At 42.9% G+C, this 20,637-nt stretch overlaps 6 protein-coding genes across 7 annotated transcripts in view; 5 read left to right on the top strand and 1 right to left on the bottom strand.

The window, feature by feature from the left end:
- Positions 1-6: 6 nt before the first annotated feature.
- Positions 7-2,934, top strand: LOC134178786 (uncharacterized). The gene is made up of 2 exons (XM_062645681.1): positions 7-357; positions 2,365-2,934. Exons 1-2 carry the CDS (start codon positions 56-58, stop codon positions 2,783-2,785), a joined length of 723 nt encoding a protein of 240 aa, XP_062501665.1. The 5' UTR covers positions 7-55; the 3' UTR covers positions 2,786-2,934.
- A 1,773-nt stretch (positions 2,935-4,707) lies between these two features.
- Positions 4,708-5,746, top strand: LOC134179071 (uncharacterized). Its single transcript, XM_062645974.1, has 2 exons — positions 4,708-4,969; positions 5,039-5,746. The coding sequence occupies exons 1-2, from the start codon at positions 4,739-4,741 to the stop codon at positions 5,492-5,494; spliced, it is 687 nt and encodes a 228-aa protein (XP_062501958.1). The 5' UTR covers positions 4,708-4,738; the 3' UTR covers positions 5,495-5,746.
- A 989-nt stretch (positions 5,747-6,735) lies between these two features.
- On the top strand, positions 6,736-7,532 carry LOC134177995 (uncharacterized). Its single transcript, XM_062644775.1, has 2 exons — positions 6,736-7,013; positions 7,083-7,532. Exons 1-2 carry the CDS (start codon positions 6,783-6,785, stop codon positions 7,530-7,532), a joined length of 681 nt encoding a protein of 226 aa, XP_062500759.1. The 5' UTR covers positions 6,736-6,782.
- Positions 7,533-7,631: 99 nt separating this feature from the next.
- Positions 7,632-11,304, bottom strand: LOC134177994 (fibroblast growth factor receptor-like). Its single transcript, XM_062644774.1, has 10 exons — positions 11,256-11,304; positions 10,108-11,169; positions 9,953-10,045; positions 8,920-9,030; positions 8,641-8,849; positions 8,456-8,578; positions 8,332-8,402; positions 8,220-8,260; positions 8,048-8,150; positions 7,632-7,984 (listed from the first exon to the last, which is right to left on the bottom strand). Exons 1-10 carry the CDS (start codon positions 11,302-11,304, stop codon positions 7,849-7,851), a joined length of 1,998 nt encoding a protein of 665 aa, XP_062500758.1. The 3' UTR covers positions 7,632-7,848.
- Positions 11,305-17,252: 5,948 nt separating this feature from the next.
- LOC134178961 (uncharacterized) lies at positions 17,253-20,062 on the top strand. The gene is made up of 8 exons (XM_062645872.1): positions 17,253-17,437; positions 17,819-17,918; positions 18,930-19,007; positions 19,069-19,127; positions 19,190-19,295; positions 19,363-19,578; positions 19,641-19,711; positions 19,821-20,062. The coding sequence occupies exons 1-8, from the start codon at positions 17,253-17,255 to the stop codon at positions 19,879-19,881; spliced, it is 876 nt and encodes a 291-aa protein (XP_062501856.1). The 3' UTR covers positions 19,882-20,062.
- A 99-nt stretch (positions 20,063-20,161) lies between these two features.
- Positions 20,162-20,637, top strand: part of LOC134178306 (lon protease homolog 2, peroxisomal-like) — an 11,614-nt gene continuing 11,138 nt past the window's right edge. For both annotated transcript variants that reach the window (XM_062645165.1, XM_062645166.1), the window contains exons 1-2: positions 20,162-20,277; positions 20,371-20,458. In XM_062645165.1, the coding sequence (XP_062501149.1) occupies positions 20,162-20,277; positions 20,371-20,458 (204 nt within the window). The remainder of the gene's footprint in view (positions 20,278-20,370; positions 20,459-20,637) is intronic.

The raw sequence follows: 20,637 nt of genomic DNA, 5'->3' as shown, positions 1-20,637 counted from the left end.
GTTACAGGGTAAAATGGATACCAGAGTCGTATACTAGCATATTTCTAGAGCTCTGATGGATGACACTGAACTGTTTGGTCTTGTTGTTCGTTTGGATTCTACTAGGGGTCAGCAGTTGCTTCAAGATGTTAGAGACACAACTTCGACTAACAGCGTGATATGCGAGAGCATGTTGACAGCTTTTGTTCATCAGGAACATCCGTGCACATGCGCTGTGGCCAGTACTGTCATCTGTTTCAACTCTCTCTACCAAGCAGACGATTTACGGAGACGTTATCGAGGTCAGTTGAAGCCGCGTTGCTCGGAGGGTGACGTCTTCAGAACAGACTGTACGGCAAACGAAGAAGTAATCAAAAGGCAAGTGATTTTTCTTATGTGCGTGTGTGCATGCCTATGTGCACTCTCTTAGTCCCAGACTCACGTGAGCCTGGCAGCGTTCGGTTCCCATATGACACTTTTGTGAGTCCGGACTCACCGCGCCTACTTTCACACACTTACTTTACTAAGTGTCACCCCACGTCATAGCCTTGGCACCCACGTGACTAAATACTACCTACGTCACAAACTCAATTAGCTTATATCTATCTAGTGTGTGACCCAGCAGATTGTGTATCACGCCCAAGCCTCCAAACAGCGCATGGTGACTCTCCACTGTGAGTGATTCACCAAGTTCACGCTCCACAAATCTCAAGACGACTTCAGCATGTGGAAAGGTGATTGTATTCCTACGTTATTGTCCTACTCGTGTAGACTGGCGAGCCTGCCAAGTCTAGTTACAGCAATCCAGACTTCGCGTGTAGTTCACTTGTTGTTTGTTTGGACGAAAATGTCTTTTCTCCCTAGGATGGCCCTGGAGACTTCAAGTTTACCCTCCTGAAAGTCATCATAATTCAAAACACGAAGAGCGGACTGCAATTTCATGTCAATGTGTCTCTCGTTGCCATTACGGGCCCTACTGGTCTTTACAATAGAGTCTGTGCACTAGCAAGGGCCGTGCAGATAGCAGCTGTGCGACGAAACAACAAGTGAACTACACGTACGCGAAGTCCGGATTGCTGTAACTAGACTTGGCAGGCTCGCCAGTCTACACGAGTAGGACAATAACGTAGGAATACAATCACCTTTCCACATGCTGAAGTTGTCTTGAGATTTGTAGAGCGTGAACGTGGTGAATCACTCACCGTGGAGAGTCACCATGCGCTGTTGGAGGCTTGGGCGTGATACACAATCTGCTGGGTCACACACTAGATAGATATAAGCTAATTGAGTTTGTGACGTAGGTAGTATTTAGTCACGTGGGGTGCCAAGGCTATGACATGGGGTGACACTTAATGAAGTAAGCGTGTGAAAGTAGGTGCGGTGAGTCCAGACTCAGGGGAGAGAGGCTGAAAGTGTCATATGGAAACCAGACACAGACAAGTTCACGTGAGTTTGGGGACGAGGCTAGTCTTTCTCGCCCGAAAGTATAATGTGGCAAAAAGGGTCTGGTTATGCGAGACTAAGGTTATAGTACTGTGCAGCCAGCCCTTTCCCTTTTTGACTTCGATTACAGCTTTAGTTGCAGCTCTTGAGTATGGGTGCCTCGGATGAGAAACTGAGAAAGGCAGCTGGAAGCTTCCACTACTATAGTATGTTAATTTGGGGAACGCACCTTCGTCAAAATGTGTGAAGTGAGGGGTCTGATGTGGACAAGCATGAGACAAGGTCGAATGCAGGCGTTTTACGTGCGATGCATGAGAGTTGATAGGTCTGACTGTCTGTAGTGTCCAGAGGTAACTATCCCTTCACACAACACACACAACACTAGACAACTAAGATATTTTAACAAACAGCTAGTACAACGTCTGCTCACACATAGGTTTATAGGTCAGTGCCAAAAGTACTTGCGCAATTAGCCGTGACTCAACACTTCCTCACAATCTGGCAAGTAGATATCTACCTCTACTCACCAACTTTGATTTGGACTCGATCCCCATTGGAGAGTATAGGTGAGTCAGAATTTTGAATACCCCGGAAATGTCAACTTCCAGGGTTGACATTTAATTTGTAAACCTATGTCAATTTTGAAGTCCAAACATTCTACAGTGCAAGCTAGACTGCATGCATGCTTGACATACAGTACGATTTCCTCGTATTCATGTATTGTAATTATTTTTTCTTCTTAAATTAGTTAATTAAAAGTGAGCACTTGGAAGTAGGAGTGAATTAAAAAAGTCTTTGAGTCTTTGAGAATTGCTAGCACCAGGGGCTTTCTCCTACAAAACCCATCTGGGAGGTTGACAGATTAGGTGTTACTCAAAGTGTCACACAGGCTGTGGTCACTTTTTGCTCAGGATCTGACATATCCTTGCTTCTATGTGGTAGGCGAGGGATGGTTCTTGAGGAACTACTTGTGTTGTGTGAATCTCTTGGTCTCCAGCCACACATCTGGACATGTGATTCATCTACAGCTGCTGAGCAGAGCAAGGAGAAAACAACTTATCTCTCTCATAAAACAATCACATCTACGAGTGAATTTCGTGAACTCATCAAGGAAGTCTTTAGTCAAGTTCATGCAAGGCTGATTGTCAACTACTACATGCCAGCATTGAAAACATCATTTCCATTTGGACACTTTAGCCCTCTTGCTGCATATCATGAAGCAGATGATCGAGTTTTGTTGCTTGATGTGTATCGAGAAAGTTTTGTGGGTTGGGTGAAGATTGATGACTTGTATTGTTCTATGGATACTGTGGATTCTGACTCTAATTTGAAACGAGGGTGCCTTATGATACAAATTTTATAGATTTAATTTTTATTTTTGGTGTAGGTTATGGTTGACTGATTTGTTGGCATGATTGGTATCAGACATTATGTGGTATTTATTGATTTTTGAGCACTATTTAATTTGTCAAGTTTTAAGTGTGTTCAAGTTATCGACAGTAATTGTACCAAGTATGTCTATTCTACACTTCTGGGTTGTTGATGCCTGTTTCGTATGTATGTGGAGGATGACATCTGTGTTTAATAATACACTGTATACAAGTTGTTATTCTGCTGCTCTGAAATTGAAAAGGCACAGCTTTATCAGCCAACAATAGACACATCACTATCAAATGATTTGAAACTCCATGTTTGTTGACAAATTTTGAGAAATGACAAGCCTTTAAAGTCTATTGAATTTAGCTCAAAGAATTATTGTCAGTTTCTCAATTGAATTTGAAGGGCTGTCTTGTTGATTCAGTTGTCTTGGTGGAGCTTGAATGAAGTGAATGTTAGGTATGTTGTTGCATAACCAATCTGGCTGGGTGAGAATATGCGTACAAGAACATTGTACTGTGGATGGCATGTGTGAAACCATGACAGGCGCTGAATGAATGTTGAAGTCGTAGGAGATTATTTTATGTTTTTATGATTAGAGAATTAGACCAAGGTCTACACTGTAGTTATGTAGTTATCTCTAGAGACTTTCTCTCTCACTAATCTAGTGGCAGTGCAAGGCAAATTGATTAAGTACAGAACCAGAGGCACTTACAGACACGAAGGTTGCCTACCGATGATGATGACTGCTTCTATAGTTTAATACTTGACGCTGTTTATGTCAGCTGGCAGAGTCCACTTGGCTTGCAAGATTCTATCTCTTTGAATGCTCCTCAGTGAATCAATTGGATATTCTAATTTCAAGTAATGTATTGCTGGCTAGAACACTTTAGCGTCTAGAGTGTACTCTCCGTGAGACAATAGCTAGGTTACTACGTTTACAACTTTGTTATTTACATACGCGTACAGAGACCCAAGACAGCTTCTAAACGTCAGTGTAATCTCACATCTGAAGCGTGCACTCGTAGATGTTATTCCTTCTCTGGCGGTCCTCGGAGCATTATTAGACGGTCAATGGTCGGACTTGCTCTTTGCTCGAGATCGTACCAGGAGGTGATATTACTAGCCAAACGGTTTAAATACTGTAATGTCAAGAATATTGAAGTAGGGTTACCGGTCACGAGATACAAGAATGCGGTGGTCTGTGTTTGCACTACTCTAGATCTGTGGATACGTATGGTTCAGTCGCTCCATGTAACAGGATATCCCCCGGAGTTTCTTTTATCTACTTTGATAGGCGCGGTCTCTTTGGTGATCTAGTACAGGTTTGGGAGACTTTTTTGACAGGTCGGAGAATGTGCTGTCTTCTCTTCACCGACCTGCACCTGCATGCTTAATTAATTAAGGTTGACATGCGTCCATCCAGAGTATACGTACTAGCTGAGACGCGTGGAAAATTTCACGCATACTGATTATTAACTAGGAATGTTGAGAATGGTGTGTGATACATAGAAACAAAGCGACAGTCCGAGGCACTCGGGTTACAGTAATTTTCTCCAGCTTTGTATGCATGCAATGCAGCGTAGGGGCTTGGGTGGAACTATGCAGTACCTAGGGCAGTATATAGGCTAGTGCACCTCTAGCTCTTCAAAACACTAGAGCAAAAGTAACAGTGGAATTAAGTCTGCCGACAGAATCATTGGAGAGGCAAGTGGGATGCATATGAAGAGAACTACAAATTTGATGTTTGTTTGCATCTTTGAATTGATGGCGCTGCACTTGCAAGCAGTTCCTGTACCAACGCTAGCAGCTTCAAAACAACCGGTCTGCCGCTCATTGCTATTGCATTAGACTTGCAGTAAGTAACCGGTCCTGGTGTTGTTTCGATAGGGTCATCAATTTGACGAATTGTAAGTTTGATGGCACGTGCAAGTGGAAAATGTTTGCAAGGAAAGATCGCGGTGTCGCTGGTGAGAATCCGACTTGGGTATTGGACACACGTACGGACAAAGTTCAGTGGACATATGCAGCCTCTGCGCACGGGCGTTTTGGTCCTTCGGCTCTTTTCCATGCTCGCCATCTTCGCTTCCAGGTCTTTGCGTTGGAGACGGCTGACGGCAAATTTTTAGGATACGACGACAACACGGGCAGAATCACTGTTGATCAAGAGGTACAGCATCGGTACCATGCAAACTGCGCCGTATCAATCACATTTCTGCTCTTCCATCTCTATCTCTAGGTTTCGTCAGTTAATGATGCCTCTCGCTTTCTCATACTCACAGTAAACTCCACTCGCTACGCTCGTTTTCCCAACCAACTAACTATTCCTCTCGTCAAGACAAGTATCATTTGTGCCATCACGAACAACGCCAGTTTTCTTATAGCATCACGCTACGAAGCCTGGTCTAGACGCCTGGGAGATGCCAGAATCTGCAGCAGCAGTAAGGAGTCCAAGAAACTTCGAAAAATAATTTCCGAACTCAACACAGCTGACTATCACTTTGAGCTGTTAGAAGCACAGCTCTACGTCCGCTGGTTGAGCAGTGACGCTGCAAGAATGTGTTCCAGGCAACTTGATTGCAACAGTAGGAACAAACGACATCTACGGCACGTAAGGGGTCAGTCATATGCTTGCTGTCCGTCTGCAACTACTCCAACTGCATCTGAAATATCTTGCAATGGCAGAAAAACGTAAACGAAAACGAAAAAGACTGTTTGACTGGTAGAGGAAAATTAGATGCAAGTTGTAGACAAATTAGATGATGATGTCTTCTGATCAACTTAGGGTGTAGAGTATATCAAATTCTGAGTGTATAGTGTTATTACACAGACATGTAAGTGAAATAAATGTGCAACAACAAATATTTAGCTCTAGCTTCCAGGAATAACATCTTAGACAGATACCATCTACAAACTTTCCTGCAATAATTCAACACGTCAGCCGCATAGTCTACTTGACTTGCAAGATTATACCTCTTCGAATCTGTTCTTGAGTGTTAATTCAGTGGGTCGTCTCCCTGGACCCACCCAGGAGGAGACGACTGGCTGCACAGTCAGAGCCTACTGTTCTATCTATACAGTACTCTCTTGTGAGACACTGTCACATGTTTACAACTTGATCATCTACATTAGCGTACAAAGACCCAAGTTAGCTAGGTCTCAGTGATTATCTGACAGCTGAAACGTGTACACCTACGTCTCTGGCGGTCCTCGGAGCATTATTATCTAGAGACGGTCAAAGGTCGGACTTGCTCTTGCTCATTCCAGGAAGTGATATCACTAACCAAACGGTGTACGTAGGATTGTGTCCAGATTGATGAAGTAGGCTTACCGGTCATGGATACCAGAATGCGGTTGGCTCTGTTTGCGCTACTCTATACATACGCTTGCTCTGTGCAAAACAATATCCCCGACGCTTTTATACTTTGATAGGCGGTCAATCTCCTCAATGATCAAATACCATACACGTTTGGGAGACTTGTGATTGTTTTCTGACGGTGGGAGAATGTGCTGTCTCCTTTCAGCGACCCTGCATCTGCATGCTGATAGTTGACATACCTCGAGTATTATTGCAAGGGAATGGTATGTGATGGAAACAAGGTGTGAACTCATTTTCTCCAGCTTTGTATACGCATGGGACTGGATGCAGTAGCTATAGGACAGTATATAAGCTAGTGCTCCTCTCTTCAGAACACCAGAGCAAAAGTAACAGTGGAATTAAGTCTGTCGACAAATCATTGGAGAGACAAGTGGGATGCATGTGAAGAGAACTACAAATTTGATGTTTGTTTGCGTCTTTGAATTGATGGCGCTGCACTTGCAAGCAGTTCCTGTACCAACGCTAGCAGCTTCAAAACAACCGGTCTGCCGCTCATTGCTATTGCATTAAACTTGCAGTAAGTAACCGGTCCTGGTGGTGTTTCGTTAATTCTAAGGTCATCAATTTGACGAATTGTAAGTTTGATGGCACATGCAAGTGGAAAATGATTGCAAGGAAAGATCGCGGTGTCGCTGGTGAGAATCCGGCTTGGGTATTGGACACACGTACGGACAAAGTTCAGTGGACATATGCAGCCTCTGCGCACGGGCGTTTTGGTCCTTCGGCTCTTTTCCATGCTCGCCATCTTCACTTCCAGGTCTTTGCGTTGGAGACGGCTGACGGCAAATTTTTAGGATACGACGACAACACGGGCAGAATCACTGTTGATCAAGAGGTACAGCATCGGTACCATGCAAACTGCGCCGTATCAATCACATTTCTGCTCTTCCATCTCTATCTCTAGGTTTCGTCAGTTAATGATGCCTCTCGCTTTCTCATACTCACAGTAGACTCCACTCGCTACGCTCGTTTTCCCAACCAACTAACTATTCCTCTCGTCAAGACAAGTATCATTTGTGCCATCACGAACAACGCCAGTTTCCTTGTAGCATCACACCAGGAAGCCCGGTCTAGACGCCTGGGAGATGCCAGAATCTGCAGCAGCAGTAAAGAGTCCAAGAAACTTCGAAAAATAATTTCCGAACTCAACACAGCTGACTATCACTTTGAGCTGTTAGAAGCACAGCTCTACGTCCGCTGGTTGAGCAGTGACGCTACAAGAAAGTGTTCCAGGAAACTTAATTGCAACAGTGGGAACAAACGACATCTACGGCACATATGGGGTCAGTCATATGTGTGCTGTCCGTCGACTGCAACTCCATCTGAAATATATTGCAATGGCGGAAAAGCGTAAATGAAAACGACAAGACTGTTGACTCGTAGAATTCAAACCAGTTGTAACATACTCATTAGACTCTATTATTAGGAACATACATGAAATTACACTGTTGGATACATGCAAGTTTAGACAGATGGAGATGTCTTCTGATCAACCTCGGGTGTAGAGTCTTTGCTAGCTACAGTCTTCACAATCACTAGAGTCAATTCTGGGTGTATTGTCATTACATACAGACATGTAAGTGAAATATATTAATGTGCAGCAACAACTGTTTAGCTCTAGCTTCTAAGAATAACATCTTACACAGATGCCATTTACAAGCTTTCCTGCCTTACTTCTCTACTTCAACAACGTTGTCATTCTTGGCTGCTTCTAATGTAGTCAGCCCTGTAATATCTGTAACTAGGGAAGAAAAGGTAGGACGAGAGGAAGGTTCATTCTTCCAACATTGAAACATGAGGTCATAGCTGCAACAAGGACAAAGGGAATAGTACCCGTGATCAAGAAAACATTACAGCAACGTTACATACACAGCCTGTGAGCATCCACGCGGGCGTGACATGCGGTAGGGTGGTGTGGCTGAAAGTAGCCTGTACAACGATACCACATCAACACCAGGATAAGGTGTTCCACCTTCAATTTTGGCAATGTAACATGTACACATGAATACCAACAGAGTTTATAAACTCACAAAGTAATTACCTCTTGTCACTATTTCCCACAAGACTACACCAAATGACCAACTGTAAATAGAAAACACATTTCAATAGTGCGGGGAAGTTGATATAGAAGCAGAAATGTGAGCATGACATACATATCGCTAGCTTCAGAATAGACTTTATAGAACAGAGCTTCTGGTGCAGTCCACTTAACAGGTATAATTCCCTACCGAAATCTTTCATACATTAAATGTTATTTTCAAAAAATGATCGACTTACAGATGATTGTTTTCTGTAGTATTCCTGATAATGTATATCCTTTGCTAGGCCAAAGTCTGATATTTTCAGGCACTCATCAGCAAACACGAGAACGTTTCGTGCAGCCAAGTCTCGATGAAGACACTGCAAGAAATGTCTTCAATCAAGTATGAAGGGAAGAGTGGGAAAAGGGCTTTATAGCTCACCATTTGTGATATAAGATACTCCATACCCTTAGCAATTTGTAACGCATAGGTGAGAGCCTTTTCAGTACTGATGATTGACAGATACCCATCAGATGTTGAAGCATCCTCAGAATTTGCTTTAGTCAAGGTACCCTGTGGACGATGTGATCTGAGATAGCCACGTAGGTTGCCATGTTTAGCCAACTCAAATATTAACCAAGGACATCCTTCTAATAGTTGCAAAGCAAACCATTTCAATTAATGATTTATGTCATTTGTTCAACAATCTATAACACTCACTCATTTGCAAGCAGATTCCCAGCAAGGTGACAACATGACTGTGTCCACCAAACTTATTCATTAGAATAGCTTCATCAACAAGGGAGCTATATGCTTCCCTGTCCATCTCATCTGCATGCACAGTGCAAATTTACAGTTCTCAAGTAAATGATACGATCTCATGCTTCCTGGTTCCCACACCCACCAACTACCCACCAACTACCCACCAATCTACCCCCACACCCACCAATCTACCCCCACACCCACCAATCTACCCCCACCAATCTACTCCCCCCCACACCCACCAATCTACTCCCCCCCACCCACCAATCTACCCCACATCCACCAATCTACCCCCACTCACCAATCTACCCCCACTCACCAATCTACCCCCACTCACCAATCTACCCCCACTCACCAATCTACCCCCACTCACCAATCTACCCCCACTCACCAATCTACCCCCACTCACCAATCTACCCCCACTCACCAATCTACCCCCACCCACCAATCTACCACACACCCCCACCAAACTACCCACCCCACCAATCTACCACACCTACCCCACCAATCTACCACACACACCCCACCAATCTACCCCCACACCCACCAATCTACCCCCACACCCACCAATCTATCTACCCCCCACACCCACCAATCTACCCCCCCACCCACCAATCTACCCCCACACACCCACCAATCTACCCCCACACACCCACCAATCTACCCCCACACACCCACCAATCTACCCCCACACACCCACCAATCTACCCCCACACACCCACCAATCTACCCCACACACCCACCAATCTACCCCCCCCACCACCACCACACACACACCCACCAATCTACCCCCCACACACACACACCAATCTAACCCCCCCCCACACACACACACCAATCTACCCCCCCCACCAATCTACCCCCACACCCACCAATCTACCCACCAGCCATGCCCATCTGCTCACTTTTTATCTAGGCTCACACACACACACACACACACACACACACACACACACACACACACACACACACACACACACAAACTGCATACCATTGACCATTTTAACTGCCACCTCCCTGGGTCCTTGAAAGCCGCCAGAATTCCTCACTCTTGCTTCACATACCACACCAAAGAAACCTCTGCCTGTATAGATATAAACAAGTGTGAGTCAATTAAGAGTAACAATAATTACAACATGCACTAACCTATAACATCAACCACTTCTAACTGTACTGGCTGCAACTCGACTACTTCCTTTTGCAACCATGACAACTTCTTTGCAATTTGTCGCTCCACCATTTTCATGTTAGGATAAAGATCATCCCAAACAGAACGTGACGACGTACATCTCAAGCAGTAACAAACAATAAATAAACCCACGGCCAATATGATGCTACCAGCTATAGACATTGATATAATGACTAGATGATTCCAATTTGATTGTTCGTTGGCAGACAATGATGAGGTGGACACCGCCGCTTCTTCACTGCTAGTTATATTATTATTATAATGTACAACTGCCAGTGTAGACCTCAGCATTGACTGCGTAGTTTCTGTTGATACCTCAGTTGCCTCAGTAACGGTATTATTGGCATAACTTTTCATTGGTACTTCAATTGTTTTAGTGACAGTGTTATTGTAGTAAGGTGAAGACACTTCACATATATACACGTGTGAGCTATTGCTATCGACAAAGTAGTAAAGAATTAAGCATTTCTCATTTCTTGTGTGATAACCTAGTTTTCCATGGCCAAGCCAATTTTGAACAGGTACACCATATTCATTGTTCCACGTTATGTTGAAGCCTGCAAAGTTGTCAATCACTGATTTGACTAGACAACAAACATTTTCGTAAGGTCTTGTAACATTGTTTTTCCAACTCCGTTGAATAGAAATAGAGATAGGAGGAGCAGAATTATTGACAATCACTTTGACGAAAACTGATTGACTTTCCTCCTTTAGAACAGATTTTCTATAGCAAGTGTAAAATCCCTCTGATTCTCTGTAGATTTTTCCAAACATCAGTAGAGCCATTCTGTGAGTGTTGTTTCTACTTCGATCGACACAGACAACGCCAAGACTAGGCTTCAAACCATCACAAGAACGAATCTTCCTGTCTGTCTTCCATTTCAGTAGTCCCTCCATATCATGTTTGCGTGAATTACAATTCAAGTGAAAGTTTTCCGTCATGTACTCAACTACCCTCGTTCCACCCTTGCCATCAATGTGCACCGTCTTCCATGCATTGCTTATGATCGAATGAGAAACTGCGCAAACGGTAGAGGCAACAGTACTGCACCGCCACCAGACGTAGGCTATACAGTTCAAAACGAATCAAAACATGCACACTCACCAAGGCGAACAAGCACGAGAAGCAGTTTGGCTAGGACAACAGATTCCATTCCCTGATCAAGCTATCTAGGCTAGCTGCATACACGAGCAGGAATGCACGTGAAGGCGTGATTCTCGAACTCTAGAAACACGAAGAAAGGTAATATATTATCTCCAATATCTCCGCGCGGCGTTACAATATCTCCGGCGTATGGAAGAGTTCTGCAGTACAGCAGCTGTAGTAGACCTATGCACGCGTATACGTGCATGTGCCTAGATGTAGGTAATGTAGGCGAAGCGTTGGACGAGGAGAAGTGGCTAGTACGCAAAACGTACGAATCTTTCATACCTCTAACAAACGACCCTTACTTCAGCGTGTTAGCGTCGACACGATCGTTAGGCTCATCCGTCCATGACGCCAGCGCGACTACAGTATACTGTGGCAAAGTATGTGAGGTTCCGGGGTCAGTGTGGTATTATCGCAAAGCGCAACATTCGTGACATACCACCTTGGTCTAAAGCTGCGTGGGAGGTACACGAACGCTGTGCAGTCTACACTGTACATGTACTACAAATTATGCTATGCGCCCTGGCGATATCAGAAAATAGTGTAATATAGTGTGGGAGTGATTACAATCTTAACTTAAACCTTTTGGATGCCAGATGTAAATCGTGTAAAGTCTGGAAAGCTAGACAAAATGATCTGCACTCGTCAAGTTTCTGTGTGAAAAAGTGACTGTCCTCTATTTGCATGCACGTGAGAGGAACAACGTACAAGGTTGCAGAGAGAAAATATGGTCTCAAAGAAAACTTGGTATTTCCTAGCTAGATAGGTACAGTAGATCACGCGGATGATTCTTCTACAAGTGCGATCACATGTACACCGTACTCCTGCGTACGCCAAAGGTTCTGTCAAAGATCTGTCTAGTACGTACAGATCTAGAAACTGCAGGCTATGTAGTATATTAGCTAGACACTGAGCTTTCGATTGGACTTTGACGTTGTTCTAGCCTCTGTGCTAGTCGATATTGCGATTTTAGGACGCTGTCAAGCGTTAGTAAGAGATTGCAGCTACTTTATAGAGCGGAGGGGTGAAATGGAAGATCAGAAATGGCACTTGCAGTGCACCATACGCCTTTGAACGCGTACACGGGTTCTCAGTTGAAGCTGCAATGCGTCATATGCCTCTACTGTAATGCATTGTACTGCTGCCTACGTACTGCACGCTAGTTAGCGAAGATCTCACGCGACAGTCGTTTCCTGTAATCTACTACACCGACAAAGTACACTTGTAACGGACACTAATCAGGTACCGCCCTTTGCGGTCACCGTTAATTATATAAGACATATCACACCTCGCACGTGCCTGTCTCGTGTTGCACACGTTAGTTTTCACAATATGGCTTCCTTCGTAAGCGTGCACGTGTGCACTGCTGAGAAAACCCTAGTTTCCTTGACTGTTTTGTCGCTGTCTCCTTCAGAAACCTTTGAAGATCTGCTGACATCAGTCCAGGCCGGGCGCTTCTCTATTGTGAAGATGTCTAACGAGTTGTCGGCGGCCCTGTAGACGTCTGTCTTCGTTGGCAGCGACAAGTCGTCCTTGTCGTCAGTCCAGAAGAACCTGACAGCTGCTGATGTTATCAGTGTATTTGGCCACTTTGTAAAGTTCATTGTTGAGCCTGCAGGCCGTCCTACCGGTGCGACAAATACGGTGCACGTGAACAACGCATTTGAGGTAATGATGCAGAGTCGGCTGACCGTCAGTACACCATGTTTGCCCAACCTCATGGAAAAGAAAACGAAGAGAGATAAGATGTTTAATGATCTCATACGGCTTGCTGAGGAGAAAGGATTGAAATTCCTTCCTGAACAACTAAAAGAATCCGGCATATCCTATGTCAACACAGTGTGCTCCGCCCTGTGGTACATATGGTCATCACGGGACCCTTGGTCTTCGAGGTTGCAATGTTCCTGAGATGTTCAGGAAGTTTAGTGGGTACAACACCCCAGAGCTCTCCAAGTACAGGAAACGGAAGTCTCAGAATCTGAATGCAGACAAGCTTGCTGACCATACAGCATCACTGTATAATGCTCTGCTGACTTCTTGGCTGAACACTTCTGAATGGGCTAGTTCTAAACATGCAACTGAAACTCTTGCTCGTTCATTGGACTCCTATGTTTTACACCTGAGAAGTCAATGCAAGACGATGAAGCTACATCATGAATCATCTAGTTTACCTGTTGCTGATAAACGTCTGTTTAGCTTCTAGCAACAAACAGGTCTCCATCAAATTGCCTCAAGAAGCTAAATGATGCCATTTCTTCCTCATCACCATACAAGCCCAAATTTATAGGTGACTATGCTCCATCTGATTGAGGAGAAAAGTATCTCTATGTGCAACAATTACGTATGGAGCTTAGTAGACCTTGCGTTCTGTGCACTTATTCCATTGGTGGACGAGTTGGTAACTACCTGTTTGTATGGCCACTGCCAGATCAAGTCACCCTTGAAGCTGCTCTGAATGACAACCAGAAGGTTGTGTCAAATCTTCAAGAAGACCTGCCTGTTTATCATCGGCGAGCTCTTAAACGACAGTTGGCTTCCAAATTTGGACGAATTTTGCCGAAGACTAACTTGGCTACACTCAGAGAGTTCTAGCGGGTGGCAACAGGAGATCAGTCAGCCAATCTAACAACAGCTGAGGAAGAACTTGATCAAAGGCTGAGGGAAGCTCTTGAAATGGAAGACGCAGACTTGGTTGTTGATTTACGCGAATCAAACAAACTGCACAGTAACAAGTTCTCTGTTTTCTGGGAGAAAATGAAAGTCTATCTTGATGAATCAACATCAGTACATGAACGGAGACATGGTACAGTCACCTACATGGCTAAGGCAATATCAGTAAGAGATTTGATTCAGGAGGTAGCCAAAATGTGTCCTGGACATCCTGTGCCGACAGAACAGTGGGTCCGTTTGCAGTTCTGCCCTAGAAATCCCCGATGTAAGGCTGCAGTAAAATATAGATTACATTTTACCGTCAAGATGATGATACAGAAGCGTCAGTTTAGACACCACCATGTTGATGCCCACTATTGCGCCGCACTGTTCCGGTACATAAAAGAGTATGCCATTCAGGTTCGTGATCTAGCTTTCTTTGTCTCCTTGGATGACAAACACCGCATCAAGGTTGGAGAGCCTAATAACCCTGTAGAGGCTGCGGAAAGAGGGAGACAGGTGTTGGTGGCTGGCCACGAAACGTTTGAAGTTGCAGATCATGACTTCACAAAATTTTCAGTTGTACCCTGTGTTTCGTTCATTGTCCAAATTCCCGAGACAATGGAATCTTTATGGTATGACGGCTTGGTTCACGTTGGATACAAAGACGCGATTTTAGAACACTCGACAGCACTTCGTCACGCATCTGAGCTGTACTCGATTCTTCTGAAGCAGATCGAGAACAAGAGTATTCTCTTTCTCTATACTGATGGTGGCCCTGACCACCCGCTGACATATTTCGCTGTCCAGCTATCATTGATTGCCCTTTTCTTGAATTTAGACCTGAATCTTCTTGTTGTCGGAGGAACGGCACCAAATCATTCTTGGAGGAATCCTGTTGAAAGGATTATGAGTATAATCAACTTGGGTCTGCAATGTGTAGGCATGATGCGGAGTAAAGGCAGTGAAGAGTTTGAAAAGTCAATAAAAAATGCCAACAGTGTCAACGCATTGCGCGAAGCAGTTAAAGACCGGTATGGCAATGAAATGAAATCCTCTCTTCGTCCTGCTGTGCAATTGCTGAACAGTATAACAAGGCGTCTTGAATTGCACGGAAAGCCTTTTTCTGTGTTCGAAAGTGCTGATAGCAATGAAATAGATGATTTTTGGGAAGTACTTCACCAGGTAGACTGCACCTTGGAGAAAAGTGAGACAAGCAAATCTGTTTTGAGTAAGAAGCCCAAGTTGAAGGAGCTGTTTGATCACTGTTGTCAAACCCGTCATTACTCATTTTGCGTAAAGAAGTGTGGTTCCGATGACTGTAGGATTTGCAAGCCACTTTGCATGTACCCTGACCGATTCAGAGGAATACATTTTCTCCCAGATTCTGTAATTGGTCCTGATGATCACCACCTGCCATTTATGGATGTAGTTGGCATTGAAACCAATGAGAGATACCGCCCATCCGGGATGCACACAAAAAGTGCAAAAGTTCTGGGATACTCGTCAAGTGAGCAGCATGTTCGAAATGCCGGTGTATTGGTCCAGTGTGATGAATGTAACAAGTGGCGTCTGATATTTTCCAAAAGAAAGCTATCAGCCAAAGAAAGAGAGCAACTCCAGGACGTGATTCAAGACGTATCCTACTCTTGTGGTGCTTCCATAGACGACTTGATGCTGCCTGAGTCTCTAGCCGGTATTGGGATAAAAAAGCACATCTGCAGTGACCATGTTGAAAAGCTCTATTACACTGTCTATGGATCAGATGACCTTATGTGTGTTCACTGTGGGAGCTCAACTGAACTGACGTTGCCCAAGAGCTCTGAACTATTTTATCCTTATTGTCATGATTGTGATTCTTTTGTTAGAATAAACAAGCGTTTGTTGAAACATTAAAAACATTTAAAGAAAATGGGTTTTATCAATACTAGTCTGCCAAACTTGATAGTGAGCCATTCACAGCTGTAGTGCCAGTCGATGCATGGTAGTTACTGTAACTGCAAACTTATTATTTAATTAATATTATTATTAAAATATCTAATCAATAATGACCGCCCGCCCGCATGCCGTCGTGAAAAAGGCTGGACATTAAACTGTGAATCAAGTTTGCCCGGCCTAATATAAAATCTAGTCCGGAAATCGAGGATGCATAAAATAGTTCCGTATATTGCAGCACGCGATACATATGCAAATGGTGGAATATTACGCTCGAGGAAGCGACCAACAGTGAACACCTAGCAACGTAGTTTACTGTTTGTAAAAAACTTTGGTATTTAGTTGTTTGTGGCCATGCCCATATGCAGATATAATTACTAATGAAAATCTGAGATCTCACGCATTTTCAGTATTCCTAGTTGGCAACTCTACATCCCAATGGTGGGTCTTGGCCTGTGACGTTTTAATTTCATTTTTTGCTAACCCTGGTGGAAAGTTTTGTGTCAGGAGATAAGTTAGAAGATTCTGGCATCTATCTCTGCAGAGACATGACAAAGTCTGGCTTCCCTAGCTGCAATTAGCCTCGCCCCAGACGCAAGTGTGGATTGCAGCCCCGGATGCGCTGCCATCACCACTAGTATCCACACTGCGTCTGAGGCGAGGCTAAGCTGCAATTGTATTTTGCTTCAGGTCATCCATCCATGGTCTTCACAAGTGAGTGTACACAGCTAGCGTCTACCTAAGAAAACCTCAATATAATTGCCGATCGTAGCGAGGCTTCTAGTCAGTCGCGTGTCACTTATCAAACTTGTCACGTGGGCGATTACGTGGATGCTTACGTGTTACATACCAGTACATGTACTGTACATCCACGTGCATGTCAGTTGTTTCGTGAAACAAGTTTGAGAGTGAGTTCAAGCGTTTCTTCTCGTTGTATTCTACATTCATCTACATCTACATTCATTCTACATCTACATTCAGCTACCTAATTGTGGAAAAAATGCCGTAGATCTCTAGTATGAACACTTTTTAGTTGAGTTCGTAACTGCTTCAGTTATCCAACATTTTTAGTCCGAAGGGGGTTGGATAAATGGCACGCGACTGTACTAAACTTACTCAGTGTTGCACTAGCCTCGGAGCCAGACCGCTTTTGCACGTGAGGGGGCGGGAAAGGCAAGTGAGAGGGCGGGAAAGGCAAGTGAGAGGGCGGGAAAGGCAAGTGAGAGGGCGGGGAGAAAAGAAAGCTTTTTTTCTCCCCGCCGTCTCACCCGTTCCGAGGCTATTGTTACACCAGTTCATGACATAGCCAAATAAATATTAATTAAATTAGCGACTTACGGTCTGGCCAGCGAAGGTGCAGTGGCCAGAATGGCTGCTGATTCGCCTACTAGAGCTTCTACAGGCCGCTTTTATGTCAAGAGAGCAGTCGTACCTTTTGAGGAAGATCTTCATCACGAGTTTAAGGGTCACCGTTGTCTAGCGGTGGAGGAATTGGCTCCTTTCAGCTTTCACGATTATGACCGGAAGAAGAGGAGCAAAAGAGCGGCATCGAGGTACAGTAGACCTACCTAACGCATTCGTCGATGAATGACTAGTAGTGGGCATGGTAATCTTGAATGCAGGACACTTGATAATATTATCAGACCATGATTTACTAATTTTATTTATTTATTTATTTATTTATTTATTTGTTTGTTTGTTTATTTGTAAATTTAAGTATATAAACTATTTGAAGTTATTCTCAATCTGATTTAGACTTTATTGTCAGACAACTGATTTAATTAAAATTTAAAAGTTGAACTTTAATTAACATATAGAATATTTAATTAAACGCTCATAGTTAATTAACAATTGAGCAGTTATACAGTCATATGCTGCACGTTTTTAGGTTGTTTTGTTTGCATTCAAAGCTGTTAGCAGTTTTATTGGTTTAGAGCTATCAATAGCTTCCTGAACAGTGGACAAGGTGGAACTGTTTACTTGGGAGTATCAGATGATGGAAGTGTGATTGGATTGCCAATGACTCAATATCAGGTCAGGTATGTCTTTTTGCAGTTATGTTGTAAACTTAGTGACACAATTTGGTGGCACATGCGAAAGGGATTCTAGACAGCACATATACTGTGAATTGTGTGTTGAGTTGTAGTGCTAAGTCTAGCTGTGCAAAATACGGTTAGGACACTATACTTAATTAAGTCTTATACCAGCTTTACACTAGACGATTTGACTTAAACCAAACTGGCCTGTGCTAATTTGGCCCCGTGTAAACGATGTTGGCTCGAGCTAAGTGTATTAGGCCTTTGCTAAATTAGTCTGAGCTATACCATAGGGCCAGGCTTGAGCTAAACCTTACCATGTGTTCATATTTTTGTGTTACTGGGCAACAATACATAAAGTATATTTTTCTGTGCGTATTCCTGTATTTCTCGTCCCGTATTCGCAACCCTTGAAGACTTTGATGAACATGTCAAAGAATCCTTTAGAGAGGTTTTGTGCCGGAATCGACAAAATATGATTAGAAGCAAAAACGTAACGTCTTCTTCATGCACTTGGGCAAAGCATGCCAAATGCATCACCACACTCAGTTAGCCCGGATAGTCTAAACACGCCACCAATTATGCCAAATTAGCACGTGCCAAAATTGGCTTGAGTCAAATCATCTAGTGTAAAGCCAGTATAAGAGATCAAATTCATGATAGAGTTACCAAATTCTTTTTGCCTTTCTCCTATTTGTTGGTCTCTCTGGCTGTGTGCTGGCATGTCTGTGTGCATGTTTATTGTATTTGTTTCTTTCTTCATTTACATTATTCATATGAGTCTTTTATTGATAAAAGAAGATACTGTAGATGCGACATCCCTTCCCGACCCCACTTTTTTGTGCCAATGGTGGTACAGATGATGTATCCAACTGTTGAAAATCTTTGCTTGCTATTTTATTGTGCACACTATATTATATGCAGCCTTTGCTTTCTATTGTCTTTTCTGTGCCACCTGTTGTTGTCTCTATGATATTCTTTTCCATGCAATCCTTGATATTTGTTGTAGAAAGATCACGTTGTAATAAGCTTGAAAGATCTGCTTGAGAAGCGATACAGACCAACTGTTGCTTCTGATCAATACCAGGTTTGATCAACATGATGTATCAGTTTGTTGTGAGTTGTTTAGATGTTGTCTATTGATTCAGCTTGACTTCATTCCGGTTCTGCCTCCAGGAGTACATTCCTTTGATGAAGTGTCCCGAAGGTAGATGCATTAGCTATGTGGTGGTTGTTTACAGCATGTTAATAGAACTATTGATCATTTAGTCATCCTGCCTTGTCATTTGATGTTGAATTAAGACGCAGACCTCATCAACTTCGAACTCATTTTCCATGCTGGTGTGACAAAGACTTAAGGGCTATTTTTCACAATGTATACAACAGTTACTCTTTTGTCAATTTTTTTCAATTTTTATTTTTACATTATTTTTTTGTTTTAGGGACACATATGTCCAGAGTATCTTATTCAAATCCACATTAAGCCGTTTGAGAGCTCTGTTGAGCAGCTGTTTCCATCAGATGATACATGTAGTAGTGATGATGATGATGATGGCAACGACGACAGCTTGGACACTATACTGAAACTGCAACTACCGAATGTGTATGAAGATGAAGAGGGTCGATCCTACTTTCGATTACAAGCTAGCTCTTTAGAGGTTGACAGCAACTAATGCAGTTGTTACAATCTATTTGTCGATGACGCATTTATTTAATACAGTATTCTCTTGAAGATATCAGGATGATGGTCAGCAGCAAGGCTAAAGATTATTATCAACCAATAGTTCGTAGGTGAGCAAGGTGCAGTGAATCTATTTTGTAACGATGTTGTGCAAATACAATGTTAGTTATTATGTATCATGCAGGTTAATTAAACCTAAAATATTTTGTTTATTTTTAGATGGGAGAGACAACTTTCTCGCTTAAAAAAAGAAGTTTCGGAAGCAGGTCTAGAAACGTAGAAGTGTTTGTTGACTGCTACATGGTTGCAACGTGCAACTTGTCCCATTTTGTTTTCCAACTTTATAAGTTTGTTTTATAACACAATTTCTAGCGCAGACAGCCTAACATAAAGTCACTGACAATTAATATGTATATATATATATATACGTAAATTTGTATAATAAATATAACCAGTCACAGCTACAGTACAGTACATTAGAGTGTGTACGTGTACCAAATATATTCACGATAGCCCGTATGTCGTGACTAAACACGATAGCCCGTATGTAAGTAGTAAACATGGCTGACTCAGTGAACAAAATGTCGATTCCATCGACTCTTCCTCTTCTTCCATTCGATAATGGTGTTCTTTTACCGGGCTTATCCTTGCAGATATCAGTAACTAATCCGCGCAGGTTAGATTCATGTCCCACGGCTTGAATATCGTCGAGAAAATTAACTTAGCTAACTTTCTTGCCAACAATGTCATGAGCGATTGCTTGTTTTAGCATGAAGCTTGTAGAAATGTGTCTGTGGTCGAAGGCCAACTGGAAGAAACAATTTATTGGAATAATTCCGAATGTGGGGAGAGCAACGGTTAGCACAGGAAGACTCAATTATTAAGTTCTAATTAATTATTTACATTTAATTAAAATATTTATTTTTCTATCTACTTTTTCCTTGTTGTTTGTCTGTCTACTTGCTTGCTTGCATCCTCAATTTTCTATTTTTTACTCACTGCATTAATTAATTAATTTAATTTAACTTGAAGTAGT

This window comes from Corticium candelabrum, chromosome 4, assembly GCF_963422355.1.
Source record: "Corticium candelabrum chromosome 4, ooCorCand1.1, whole genome shotgun sequence".
In the NCBI taxonomy this organism is placed as follows: Eukaryota; Metazoa; Porifera; class Homoscleromorpha; order Homosclerophorida; family Plakinidae; genus Corticium; species Corticium candelabrum.
Note: the sequence above shows the minus strand (reverse complement) of the source record. Positions and strands in the feature narration are given on the sequence as shown.